Source organism: Bufo bufo, chromosome 4, assembly GCF_905171765.1.
Source record: "Bufo bufo chromosome 4, aBufBuf1.1, whole genome shotgun sequence".
Classification (NCBI taxonomy): domain Eukaryota; kingdom Metazoa; phylum Chordata; class Amphibia; order Anura; family Bufonidae; genus Bufo; species Bufo bufo.
In genome coordinates this window covers 592,486,771-592,499,256 of record NC_053392.1, presented here as the reverse complement: position 1 = coordinate 592,499,256, position 12,486 = coordinate 592,486,771, and the positions used below count along the sequence as shown (strand labels likewise).

The window sequence follows — 12,486 nt, the reverse complement described above, 5'->3', positions numbered from 1 at the left end:
CACGGGTGATACACCTCATTCTCTGGTACACGGGGGATACACCTCATTCTCTGGTACACGGGGGATACACCTCATTCTCTGGTACACGGGGGATACACCTCATTCTCTGGTACACGGGGGATACACCTCATTCTCTGGTACACGGGGGATACACCTCATTCTCTGGTACACGGGGGATACACCTCATTCTCTGGTACACGGGGGATACACCTCATTCTCTGGTACACGGGGGATACACCTCATTCTCTGGTACACGGGGGATACACCTCATTCTCTGGTACACGGGGGATACACCTCATTCTCTGGTACACGGGTGATACACCTCATTCTCTGGTACACGGGGGATACACCTCATTCTCTGGTACACGGGGGATATACCTCATTCTCTGGTACACGGGGGATACACCTCATTCTCTGGTACACGGGGGATACACCTCATTCTCTGGTACACGGGGGATACACCTCATTCTCTGGTACACGGGGGATACACCTCATTCTCTGGTACACGGGGGATACACCTCATTCTCTGGTACACGGGGGATACACCTCATTCTCTGGTACACGGGGGATACACCTCATTCTCTGGTACACGGGGGATACACCTCATTCTCTGGTACACGGGGGATACACCTCATTCTCAGGTACACGGGGGATACACCTCATTCTCAGGTACACGGGGGATACACCTCATTCTTTGGTACACGGGGGATACACCTCATTCTCTGGTACACGGGGGATACACCTCATTCTCTGGTACACGGGGGATACACCTCATTCTCTGGTACACGGGGGATACACCTCATTCTCTGGTACACGGGGGATACACCTCATTCTCTGGTACACGGGGGATACACCTCATTCTCAGGTACACGGGGGATACACCTCATTCTCAGGTACACGGGGGATACACCTCATTCTCTGGTACACGGGGGATACACCTCATTCTCTGGTACACGGGGGATACACCTCATTCTCTGGTACACGGGGGATACACCTCATTCTCTGGTACGCGGGGGATACACCTCATTCTCTGGTACACGGGGGATACACCTCATTCTCTGGTACACGGGGGATACACCTCATTCTCTGGTACACGGGGGATACACCTCATTCTCTGGTACACGGGGGATACACCTCATTCTCTGGTACACGGGGGATACACCTCATTCTCTGGTACACGGGGGATACACCTCATTCTCTGGTACACGGGGGATACACCTCATTCTCTGGTACACGGGGGATACACCTCATTCTCTGGTACAAGGGGGATACACCTCATTCTCAGGTACACGGGGGATACACCTCATTCTCAGGTACACGGGGGATACACCTCATTCTCAGTTACACGAGGGATACACCTCATTCTCTGATAGAATCCTGATTAAATCCTGTATTATACTCCAGAGCTGCACTCGCTATTCTGCTGGTGGAGTCACTGTGTACATACATTACTTCTCCTGTACTGATCCTGAGTTACATCTTGTATTATACTCCAGCGCTGCACTCACTATTCTGCTGGTGCAGTCACTGTGTACATACATTACTTATCCTTTACTGATCCTGAGTTACATCCCGTATTATACTCCAGAGCTGCACTCACTATTCTGATGGTGGAGTCACTGTGTATGTACATTACATTACTTATCCTGTACTGATCCTGAGTTACATTCTGTATTATACTCCAGAGCTGCACTCACTATTCTGCTGGTGGAGTCACTGTGTACATACATTACTTCTCCTTTACTGATGCTGAGTTACATCCCATATTATACTCCAGAGCTGCACTTACTATTCTGCTGGTTGTTATTTGGTTATGCCAGTGATCTTGCTCCTGATAGAATAGTTAACCCTCTTTAATGTAAGGGGCAGTTACTTATTCCTACATCCTGTTATTGTCTAGTGCTCAGTTTGATTGCACTTTTCAGAAGGCAGAACACCAGAGGAAGCTCTGTGCAGATATTAATCCAGCACTTGGGTGCTGGAAAATATAGGCTCTATGGCCTGCAGAATTGAGAATGCAGCTCTGGAGCACAATACATTGGACATTCCCTGATAATCTTATCCAGGTGATGTCCAAGCCTGTGTAGGACACAGAGCAAGGTAACCCAACTCTTCAGAAACAGCACCTACTCTGAAAAGTATAAAATACTCCTTTTCTAAGCTTTCTGTTTTATATTCTGTAGTATAGGGAGAAGACAAACTGGATGCCTCCAGGAAAACACATGGGAAGCATTTATATTTTTATTTTTTTACTTTTTGGATTGTAATATGGGACAAACTAGAATCAAGAGAGAGAGGATAATATTCTGTAAAGTCATGCCACTATATATTTTTTTTTTTTCATTTTAGTGTCCCTTTAAATTGCATAATGTACAATATACTGCATGTCTGTACAAAATACATCATATACATAACATCACCAGATCCGGTTTCACAACACAGCAGGCTGTCAAAGTCAAGTCATTTTTTATGAAATTACAATATATGTCATCTTAAGTGGAATGCAGGGCCCCAAAAACAACTCCATATGATTTTCTCAACACCTTTTCATGACAAGGCCGGAATAATCGCTTGGAATCTATTTGGAGCGGTTTTAAATTTAGTTAAATCCCAAAAAAGGGGCATTACATATCCCCCCAAAAATAGTTTTATTAACCTAGTTTTTTTTTTTTGTCCCTGCATGGAGTTGTTTTTAAGAATCACTGTCCCTTTAAGAGCCATTCTGCGCAGAACAAACTGAGAAGGAATTTGTGTTAAAATAAATGAAATGAATATGTTTTAGGGAGAGAACACAAATTCTATTTGTAAAGGTGCAATCCCTTATTTAAAAAAAAAAGAGGAAAAAAAACAACAAAAAAGAAAAACAATGCCAAAATTTTAGGCTTATTCTTACTACGCTAGCAATAATAATTACCGCTTTAATGTTGATGATAAAACTCTATTTTGCCATTTCAGCTAACTGCATACTGGGTATGCTCACATGCTCCCTCTAGTGGTGGCTGCCTGAAGCCAGAATTGTATCATTTCACTGTTTAGGCAGAGGATTTGGAGCTCTGAATCAGAAAAACAACTATAAAAGATATATTAAGAAATTAATCAGAAGAAATGGTGTCCAAGGGTGGACATTCTCTTTAACAGGGTATTCCCATCTCCATATGAGAAATTCTCCTAACCCCGTCTTCGAACCACCCAGATGTGGGGCAGACAAAGGTGACTAAGCTACAAAAACAGCCGATACATGTGAACTGGAGTTACCAAAGCAGTGTAAAGAAACCAGTCCAGCTGTTTCCGTAGCTCCGACCACATCAGGAAGCCCCATCCTAGAGATGAGTGTGAGTCCTAGAGGTTGGATCCTAGGGATATACCATAAATATTTAAGACGAGAATACCCCATTTGAGTTAGAAGTGTTCAGAGACACGGATTTCCTTGCCACCAGCATACCACTCACTAGCTGCCCACAGTGGTATGAACCCCCCACTAGGTACCTGGTGATAGTAGAGTAGTGAAAAACTCAATACGCTTTAGTAAAAAGTCGCACAGAGGGTAACTTGAAATCCATACCCATTTTTTCCAAAACAAACAAAAATAAACTTTCTTTTTGTCTATGTTCCAAAAAGTGGCATTTTTTATGGGCTTGATTAAAAAAAAAAGGCATTCCGGGTGTATGGTAATTATTTACAAAAATATGTATCTTTTTAAATGTTTTTCAATTATTTATCAAACACTGTAGTAATTACCGTGACACAATTTCCATTGAGTAGTGCCAATTTTATGGACCATAGGGCCCCCAATGCCATTTTTTTTTGTCATTTTAAAATTCCTGCAGGTCTCGGCTAGGGAAAGGGCTAAATGAGAATTTCATGGTGGTCTAGGACAGCGAAAAGTTTACTTGATATATCCTGGTGGTCTAGGGCAGCAAAGGGTTTACTATGACATATCTTGGTGGTCTAGGACAGCGAAGGGTTTACTTGATATATCCTGGTGGTCTAGGGCAGCAAAGGGTTTACTATGACACATCTTGGTGGTCTAGGGCAGCAAAGGGTTTACTATGACATATCTTGGTGGTCTAGGGCAGCAAAGGGTTTACTATGACATATCTTGGTGGTCTAGGGCAGCGAAGGGTTTACTATGACATATCTTGGTGGTCTAGGGCAGCAAAGGGTTTACTGTGACATATCTTGGTCGTCTAGGGCAGCGAAGGGTTTACTGTGACATATCTTGGTGGTCTAGGGCAGCGAAGGGTTTACTATGACATATCTTGGTGGTCTAGGGCAGCGAATGGTTTACTTGATATATCCTGGTGGTCTAGGGCAGCAAAGGGTTTACTATGACATATCTTGGTGGTCTAGGGCAGCGAAGGGTTTACTATGACATATCTTGGTGGTCTAGGGCAGTGAAGGGTTTACTTGATATATCCTGGTGGTCTAGGGCAGCAAAGGGTTTACTATGACATATCTTGGTGGTCTAGGGCAGCGAAGGGTTTACTATGACATATCTTGGTGGTCTAGGGCAGTGAAGGGTTTACTTGATATATCCTGGTGGTCTAGGGCAGCAAAGGGTTTACTATGACATATCTTGGTGGTCTAGGGCAGTGAAAAGGTCAACGATCAACTCAGTTTCCTCCCGGGGGTCCTTTACTAGAAGATGTTCCTGGACAATTGCCTAGTTTGCCACTCTCTAAAGCTGTTGAGGGCAATATGCTTCCCTATTTGAACATCAGCCTAAAAATCTATGGTGGCCACACTGCAGATTATTTCTCCTCTTTTCTTCCCTCCACCCTCCTCCGGATAAATTTGGATGACTTCATGTCTTCTTCCACCCTTCCACCCACGTCATGTGTTACAATAAGGTAAAAACACCATTCTGAACCTGTTCTAGCTCCTGGAGGAATTACACCTTTAAAGCTGATAAAAGAAGAGAAAAGCTCGGCCATGTTCTCAAAAAGCAGTGAATGCGCACAGTGAAGAAGATAGGAAAACAAGACGGACACCGCAGGATAGCAGCCCAGAGACGGAGGTAAATACGACCGATCCTCACCTTGAGGTGTCTGTTCTGCCACTCGCTTCAACTTCACTTGGATCCCTCAAAACAAAGTCAAGGTTCAGATTCAATCATGAGCCAAAAACAGGTATAATAGAGATGTCATGTGCTAGAAGAACCTCACCCCCTACGGCCACAGATAAGTCTTGATTTGCAATTACTGAATTTACTCTGTTGACCGGTTTTTCTTTTGCCTGAAATCTGCTGTTGATAACTCAGATACAAACTCTTAAAGTTAGATTTCCAGTGGACATGTCATAAAAGTCTGCTCAAGGGGCTCTGACTCCAGGGATCTTTAAGGATCTTGAAAATAAGAGTGCTTAGCCTGCATTTCCATTAAAGCGGCCATGCTAGTGCGATCTATGGGAGACGAGGTGCACTCACCTTTTTTTTTGTTTCTGCCTAAAATAACGAATTTCAGACAGAAATGGCTAAAACGGATGCAAAATGTGCATAACGGATGCCTAAAATACAGGATCCGTTTTTTTTCTGCTCTTATGAAGGAGCAGAGAAATGGAAAACGAAACGGTGATGTGAACCCGGCCTAAGAAAACAAGAGCTTTCGATCCCTGGAAGGAGTCTCCGAAATGATGCTAAATATTTGTCTGCCAAAGAGCATCTGTCATGAGATTGTATATTGTATGCTCTACTTAAAGGGGTTCCCCAGGCTTTTAGTATTGATGACCTATCCTCAGGATAGATCAATATCAGATCGGTGGGGGTCCGACACCCAGCACCCCCGCCGATCAGCTCTGTGCGAGCAGTGAGTGCATTCCATCTCCCATCTCTCTTCCTGTCGGCTGCTGCTGTATATGGTCTTTGCCATAGACAGCAGCGGTGAGCAGGGAGAGAGATGGGAGACTGTACATGCGCACTGCTCGCGCCCTCTCCTCATACAGCTGATCGGCAGGGTGTCGGACCCCCGCCAATCTGATATTGATGACATATCCTGAGAATAGGTCATCAATAATAAAAGCCTGGAGAACCCCTTTAACTGGTGCCCATCGGTGCTCATTGTACATGCATGCTCATGTCTATGGGAAAATGGGGTTGGACTTTTGAACTTTTCTCCCTCCTTTCATAAATGAGACCTCATGTCTATAATTGAGGGGATTCGGCTTTTAGTTGGCAACTACCAAATAGCAGTTTGTTTTTGAGTTAGCAACTGGTGATTTCAGAAAATATGGACCTATGTATTTTTTTGTATAGGTGAACATTAAAGGGTAAACCACATTTGAACACATACTTGAATAGTTTATATACAGAATACATCTATATACTGAGCTGAGTAACTTTGCATATACTTTGCACCCACTATTCTGCTGGTGCAGTCACTGTGTACATTACATTACTTCTCCTGTACTGATTCTGAGTTACATCCTGTATTATACCCCAGAGCTGCACTCACTATTCTGCTGGTGCAGTCACTGTGTACATACATTACATTACTTCTCCTGTACTGATTCTGAGTTACATCCTGTATTATACTCCAGAGCTGCACTCACTATTCTGCTGGTGGAGTCACTATGTACATACATTACTTATCCTATACTGATCCCGAGCTATATCCTGTATTTTACTCCAGAGCTGCACTCACTATTCTGCTGGTGGAGTCACTGTGTACATACATTACATTTCCTGTACTGATCCTGAGTTACATCTTGTTTTATACTCCAGAGCTGCACTCACTATTCTGCTGGTGGAGTCACTGTGTACATACATTACATATTCTATACTGATCCCGAGCTATATCCTGTATTTTACTCCAGAGCTGCACTCACTATTCTGCTGGTGCAGTCACTGTGTACATACATTACATTTCCTGTACTGATCCTGAGTTACATCTTGTATTATACTCCAGAGCTGCACTCACTATTCTGCTGGTGGAGTCAAGGTGTACATTAATTATCCTGTACTGATCCTGAGTTACATCCTGTATTATACTCTAGAGCTGCACTCACTATTCTGCTGGTGCAGTCACTGTGTACATACATTACATTACTTATCCTGCATTATACTCCAGAGCTGTGCTCACTATTCTGCTGGTGCTGTCACTGTGTACATACATTACATTACTTATCCTGCACTGATCCTGGGTTACAACCTGTATTATACTCCAGAGCTGCACTCACTATTCTGCTGAGTCACAAAGATACACAACTCTTTATTTAGATTAATTCTGTATGTAAACCAGAAAGTCGTGCACAGAGGAGGGCATATGGTTTAAGGACCAGGAGAAGTCTATAATTATGTCTAGCTATCGACAATCTGCTGGAAAATACTAGAGCCACAGGTCAATTTATAAGACGGGGCTTGGACGCAGAGGAAGGAGCTTTTCGACATATTGTTGTTTCGTTATCACTCCAAGACTCTACTATGTTAATAGCAATTAATCTTACGTTTTTAAAACGTACTTTTGAAGTCGGCCTTGTCATACGGTTTATCCCCTGTATGCTATCCGTACGCTGACATAACCTTTATTAGCTATTTACCTTCGTACGAACTTGGATGTAATCTTACTGATAATACCGGTGGACGTTCCTCTCCTGTTGTGGGAGAACTGGGTGGTCTCGTGGGCAGGTGATGCCGGTGGTCCATTATAGGTAGCAGTGCGGCGATCCCTGAGCTGCTCTCCATGGAAAGTGCTCCGACTGGTGCTTCCGCGAGGAAACCGAGTCCGGTCCGGGGTAGTTGTACTAATACTGTGAGCAGAAGGGGACGTGGCCGGTACTCTCTGGTTTGCACTGCTTTGAAAATCATGTAAAGATCCATTAGAAAATTGTTTGCAGGGTGCATAGGGCTGTTTATTGCATGTTTTTTTAATACAAATATATATATATATTTTTTTCTTTTTCTTTTCAGACTATAAGACGCACTCTTTTCCTCCAAAATTGAGGGGAAAGTGGTGGTGCGTCTTATAGTCCGAACGCTAATGACCGCTTCCATTATGGAAGCAGTCATCAGCATGCAGGAGGTATGGGGAGTGATGAGGGACATGTTACACGGTTATTACCACCCTCTCTGGTCTTCTTCTCGGCCCCTCTCTGCACTCTGTCCTGACAGCACATAGCGTAGGCGCGACCTATGACCTGACGCTGTGCAATGCCTGGTCACAGTGCAGCACAGGCTGGAAGATGACCAGGGAGCGGTCTTCTTTATTTTTTTAACGTCTGATCTGAGGTCTGATGGGGGTCTGATCTGAGGCTGATGGGGTCTGATCTAAGGCTGATGGAGCTTGTGGGTCTGAGGATCTGATTTGAGGCTGATGGAGCTTGGGGGTCTGAGGAGGGTCTGATCTGATCTGAGGCTGATGGAGCTTGGGGGTCTGAGGAGGGTCTGATCTGATCTAAGGCTGATGGAGCTTGTGGGTCTGAGGATCTGATTTGAGGCTGATGGAGCTTGGGGGTCTGAGGAGGGTCTGATCTGATCTGAGGCTGATGGAGCTTGGGGGTCTGAGAAGGGTCTGATCTGATCTAAGGCTGATGGAGCTTGTGGGTCTGAGGATCTGATTTGAGGCTGATGGAGCTTTGGGGTTTGATGAGGATCTGATCTGAGGCTGATGGAGCTTGGGGGTCTGAGGAGGGTCTGATCTGATCTAAGGCTGATGGAGCTTGTGGGTCTGAGGATCTGATTTGAGGCTGATGGAGCTTGGGGGTCTGAGGAGGGTCTGATCTGATCTGAGGCTGATGGAGCTTGGGGGTCTGAGAAGGGTCTGATCTGATCTAAGGCTGATGGAGCTTGTGGGTCTGAGGATCTGATTTGAGGCTGATGGAGCTTTGGGGTTTGATGAGGATCTGATCTGAGGCTGATGGAGCTTGGGGGTCTGAGGAGGGTCTGATCTGAGGTCTTATGGAGCTTCAGGGTCTGATTTTGGGGTCTGATGAAGAATTGGGGTCTGATCTGAGATCTGATGAAAAATATGTTTTTTCTTATTTTCCTCCTCCAAATCCTAGGTGTTTCTTTTAGTCTGTATATATACAGACTACAGATAATTCATTCAAAAACTTTTAATAGGAGTAATGGAGGAAAGCCACAACAACGAGTTAAGAGAATTGTTGCTCCAGATACAAATAGTTCCTAAAACAGACATGTCAGGAGAGGTGACAAGTTCTCTTTAAGATGTTACTAAAACCCCCTGGGGGAAATCTACACTTCTCATTTTTTGGGCACTTTTCTTCTGAAACTGGGGCTCCCCTCCATTAACGGTAACCTGTTTCCCCCCCTGGAACTGCAGCTCCAATGGACAGAAGAATGGAAGCTATACGTATTAAACATATTATGTCATTTTAAAAATGTGCAGAAATTTGTAAAATTATTAAAATAAAACTGCCTGTGAAAAAATATAGTTAAAAAAATTACCACATTACTATAAAACTGGTATATATAAGGCCCAATAAGGCAACATGTAGAAAATCACTATAAAGTGTCTGGTCATCAAGGGACTAAAGAGCTGTCAGCACAAGGCGCGGGCGGGCAAGGTGGGCGCAGGGTGCGGCAGATACCTTGGCCGGAAGCCTTCTGTACCATCTTTGATAGTCGGTAAGGTGACTTTAATGGGATGTCCTGAGGCTGACATTGACTTCTGGTGACGAGGTCGCGTGGAGGAGACTGCGGAACCCGTAGAGGATGTGCTGCCCGCAGACATCTCTGTTAAGCTGAAAAACAACCACAACTCCTATTATCCTCAGTGCACAACCTACCAAAGTGCAAACTGTCTATTATACACATGATACAACCCTATGAACTTTTCCTGGGACTGAGCCTTCAAGACAAACTGTGGACGACTGTGTCACCAATACTATCTATCTATAAATCCATCTAATATCTTATAGATATCTGACATCTATTTATCTATATATCTATGGGGACAGAAATTCTCTACTGCTCCTCTGTCTTTCCTTCAGTAAATGTATGAATAAATTGACAAGTGGCTGTTACCATTCTCAAAGTCAATGAGGTATACAGGAACACAACATGAAATAGATAGATGTGAAATAGATAGATAGATGTTCTATTAACTCTTCATATGACAGCAGACACCACTTCTTCTCTCCGACAAATACGTGACTTCTGTGGTGATGAGAGAAGCCTGTGATTATCTATGAGTAACTGTATAATTGCTGCTATTTTCAGACGGCCATATGACAGCTCGGCTGCCGGAAGAATCACATGGATCTTCACCGTCTCCGAGGATGGAGGATTCATCAGAGCTCCTCTAGGAGCCCCACAGCATCCATCACTGAGGATGGCACCACCATATGTTACAGCAATCCCCCATCTGGGATGAACCTATGGCACTGTTCATCCTGAGCCTCCTGCTTCATATAGTGTATATATGATGTAGCAGGGAAGGACCCTGGTGGCTACTCACCTGCTATCTTTCCCGTTCTGTACAGCATTGAGTCTATCAGTAGTGCGCTCACAGACGTAAGTGTTTCTTCTGGTCATCCCGCTGCCAGGAAACAGGCTGTTCTGTAAGGGCAGAAATGTACAGACGTGATGTCAGCACTGAGCCATGATAATGTCTGATTACATACTGGTATATGGAAGAGACGTGTGTATAGTGATATATGGGAGGAAGAATGATAGATAGATAGATAGATAGATAATAGATAGATAATAGATAAATAGATAGATAGATAGATAGATAGATAATAGATAGATAATAGATAGATAATAGATAGATAATAGATAGATAGATAGATATGAGATAGATAGATAGATAGATAGATAGATAGATAGATAGATAGATAGATAGATAGATAGATATGAGATAGATAGATAGATAGATAGATAGATAGATAGATAGATGGAGAATAGATAGATAGATTATTAGATGTATAGACAGATCCTGTAACTTACACTCGGGCCAGTTGTGGATTTCTTCCTCTCTGGACCGGACAGGGGACTAGCGGTCACTTCTCCTTTAGACCCCACGGTGGCGCTGCTGAGCTTGCGGGAGCCATTTTTGTCCCAATCCTCCTTCTGTTCGCTTTCAACACTGTTGGCCTGTCCTCGTTTTGTGTATGAGACAGATGGGGGGATGGAGGGTCCAGCTGCGGAGGACAGAACCGCCACATCAGTAACAAGCCTTTCTGACTACAGTAAAGAGGAGTCACCGATGATCTCAAGTCCTCGTCATGTCCTGCCCATCTTATGTGGACATTTCTTATATTTACTCTGCCTTTACTGATCAGCTACCTGCTTGTTGCAGATTTGTCATTCAGGGATCCGGGAAAGCTGGGTGACAGCCATTTTTAACCCCAGAAACTGATAATACAAATTCTGGATAAAATAAGCAAAATTAACAAGATGACGATGGAGAAGATTTTGTGTCTTTATCTACAATGACCCAAATACCTTCCCTCCGGTGGAAAGGGTTTAGTATTGATCCCCCTAATGGATGCAGCAGATGCTACCATTAAACACTCCCGTCCGCTGCTATTCCTGGCGGCCGCCATCATACTGCGCGTTCAGGTGCGGCACTGCTTACTGATGATACTCACACGCAGTTATAGGGTTTCACCTTTTTTCTGTCCCCCTTCTATAATTCCACAAGTTGCGGCATATCTATGGGGGAATGGAAACTACAGCTCGGTTTAGCCGGAGCATCCGGGTTCACGAATAGAATTCTAGAACTACACTGAAGACTGACACACAAAACAGTATAAATGCAGTAGCATAATATCGGAATGTAGATTATTCTCACCACTGATGGCTACAGAAGGATGGGAAAGTGGCCTCATAGGCTTCACCCAATGCTTGCAATTCTGCTTTAGTTGAAGGAGCCATCCCACGATGCACCCTTGATAAAACCGTCATAGCCAACATGGCTATTGTAAGAACAGAAGCCACAAGAATTCTCCTAGTTTCAGACTTTTTTCATGTAGATGCTTCCCTCCCAGAAATACATGCTGGATCTGTGTGTCTAGGATGCTGCTGTCTTCACTATTTCTCATAGATCAGCACAGCTTCATTCCTAGGCCGATTTCTCCCTTCTACAGCTTATGCAGAATCTTGTCTCCCTTGTGCTGCCAATTATTGATTTCTCCTTTGTCCCCCTGCACATTTTTTGCTGCATCCTCCCCGTACATAGCCTACGTCTGCAGACTGCCTTGTGTATGTGTTCATCCCCATCTACAGCCCTCCAATCTGCCTTGTACAACCTCCTCCCCCTCCCTGCTGCCATCAACAACACAGAGAACGAAGGGGGAGAGCAGACAGCCGTCAGAAACAGGCACAGTACACTGATGGATCTATGTCAGATTCCGCACCAGCAGCTAGGTGAAGGATTTTCACACACTCTGCAGAATTTTTAATAAAGATTATTCAGAAAGTTCATTATTTTTGCATTTAGGCAGCAAATGAGTAGTAAAAATATTAAGGTGTCCACATCCTCTAAAGAGGTTGCACCCGTACTACCAATATCCACAGGACATACAATA

At 44.0% G+C, this 12,486-nt stretch overlaps 1 protein-coding gene across 3 annotated transcripts in view; it reads right to left on the bottom strand.

Annotated features, from left to right (window-relative positions):
- The window catches only part of MARK1 (microtubule affinity regulating kinase 1), a 132,219-nt gene that overhangs the window by 5,240 nt on the left and 114,493 nt on the right, over positions 1-12,486 (bottom strand). For 2 of the 3 annotated variants that reach the window (XR_005778542.1, XM_040430459.1), the window contains exons 13-17: positions 10,904-11,097; positions 10,413-10,513; positions 9,544-9,696; positions 7,534-7,788; positions 5,039-5,083 (exon numbers count right to left, since the gene is read on the bottom strand). Coding sequence is in view for 2 of the 3 variants with exons in the window: in XM_040430459.1 (XP_040286393.1) it covers positions 5,039-5,083; positions 7,534-7,788; positions 9,544-9,696; positions 10,413-10,513; positions 10,904-11,097 (748 nt within the window). In the remaining variant the exon portion in view is untranslated. The remainder of the gene's footprint in view (positions 1-5,038; positions 5,084-7,533; positions 7,789-9,543; positions 9,697-10,412; positions 10,514-10,903; positions 11,098-12,486) is intronic. The other variant, XM_040430460.1, reaches the window with a different exon arrangement.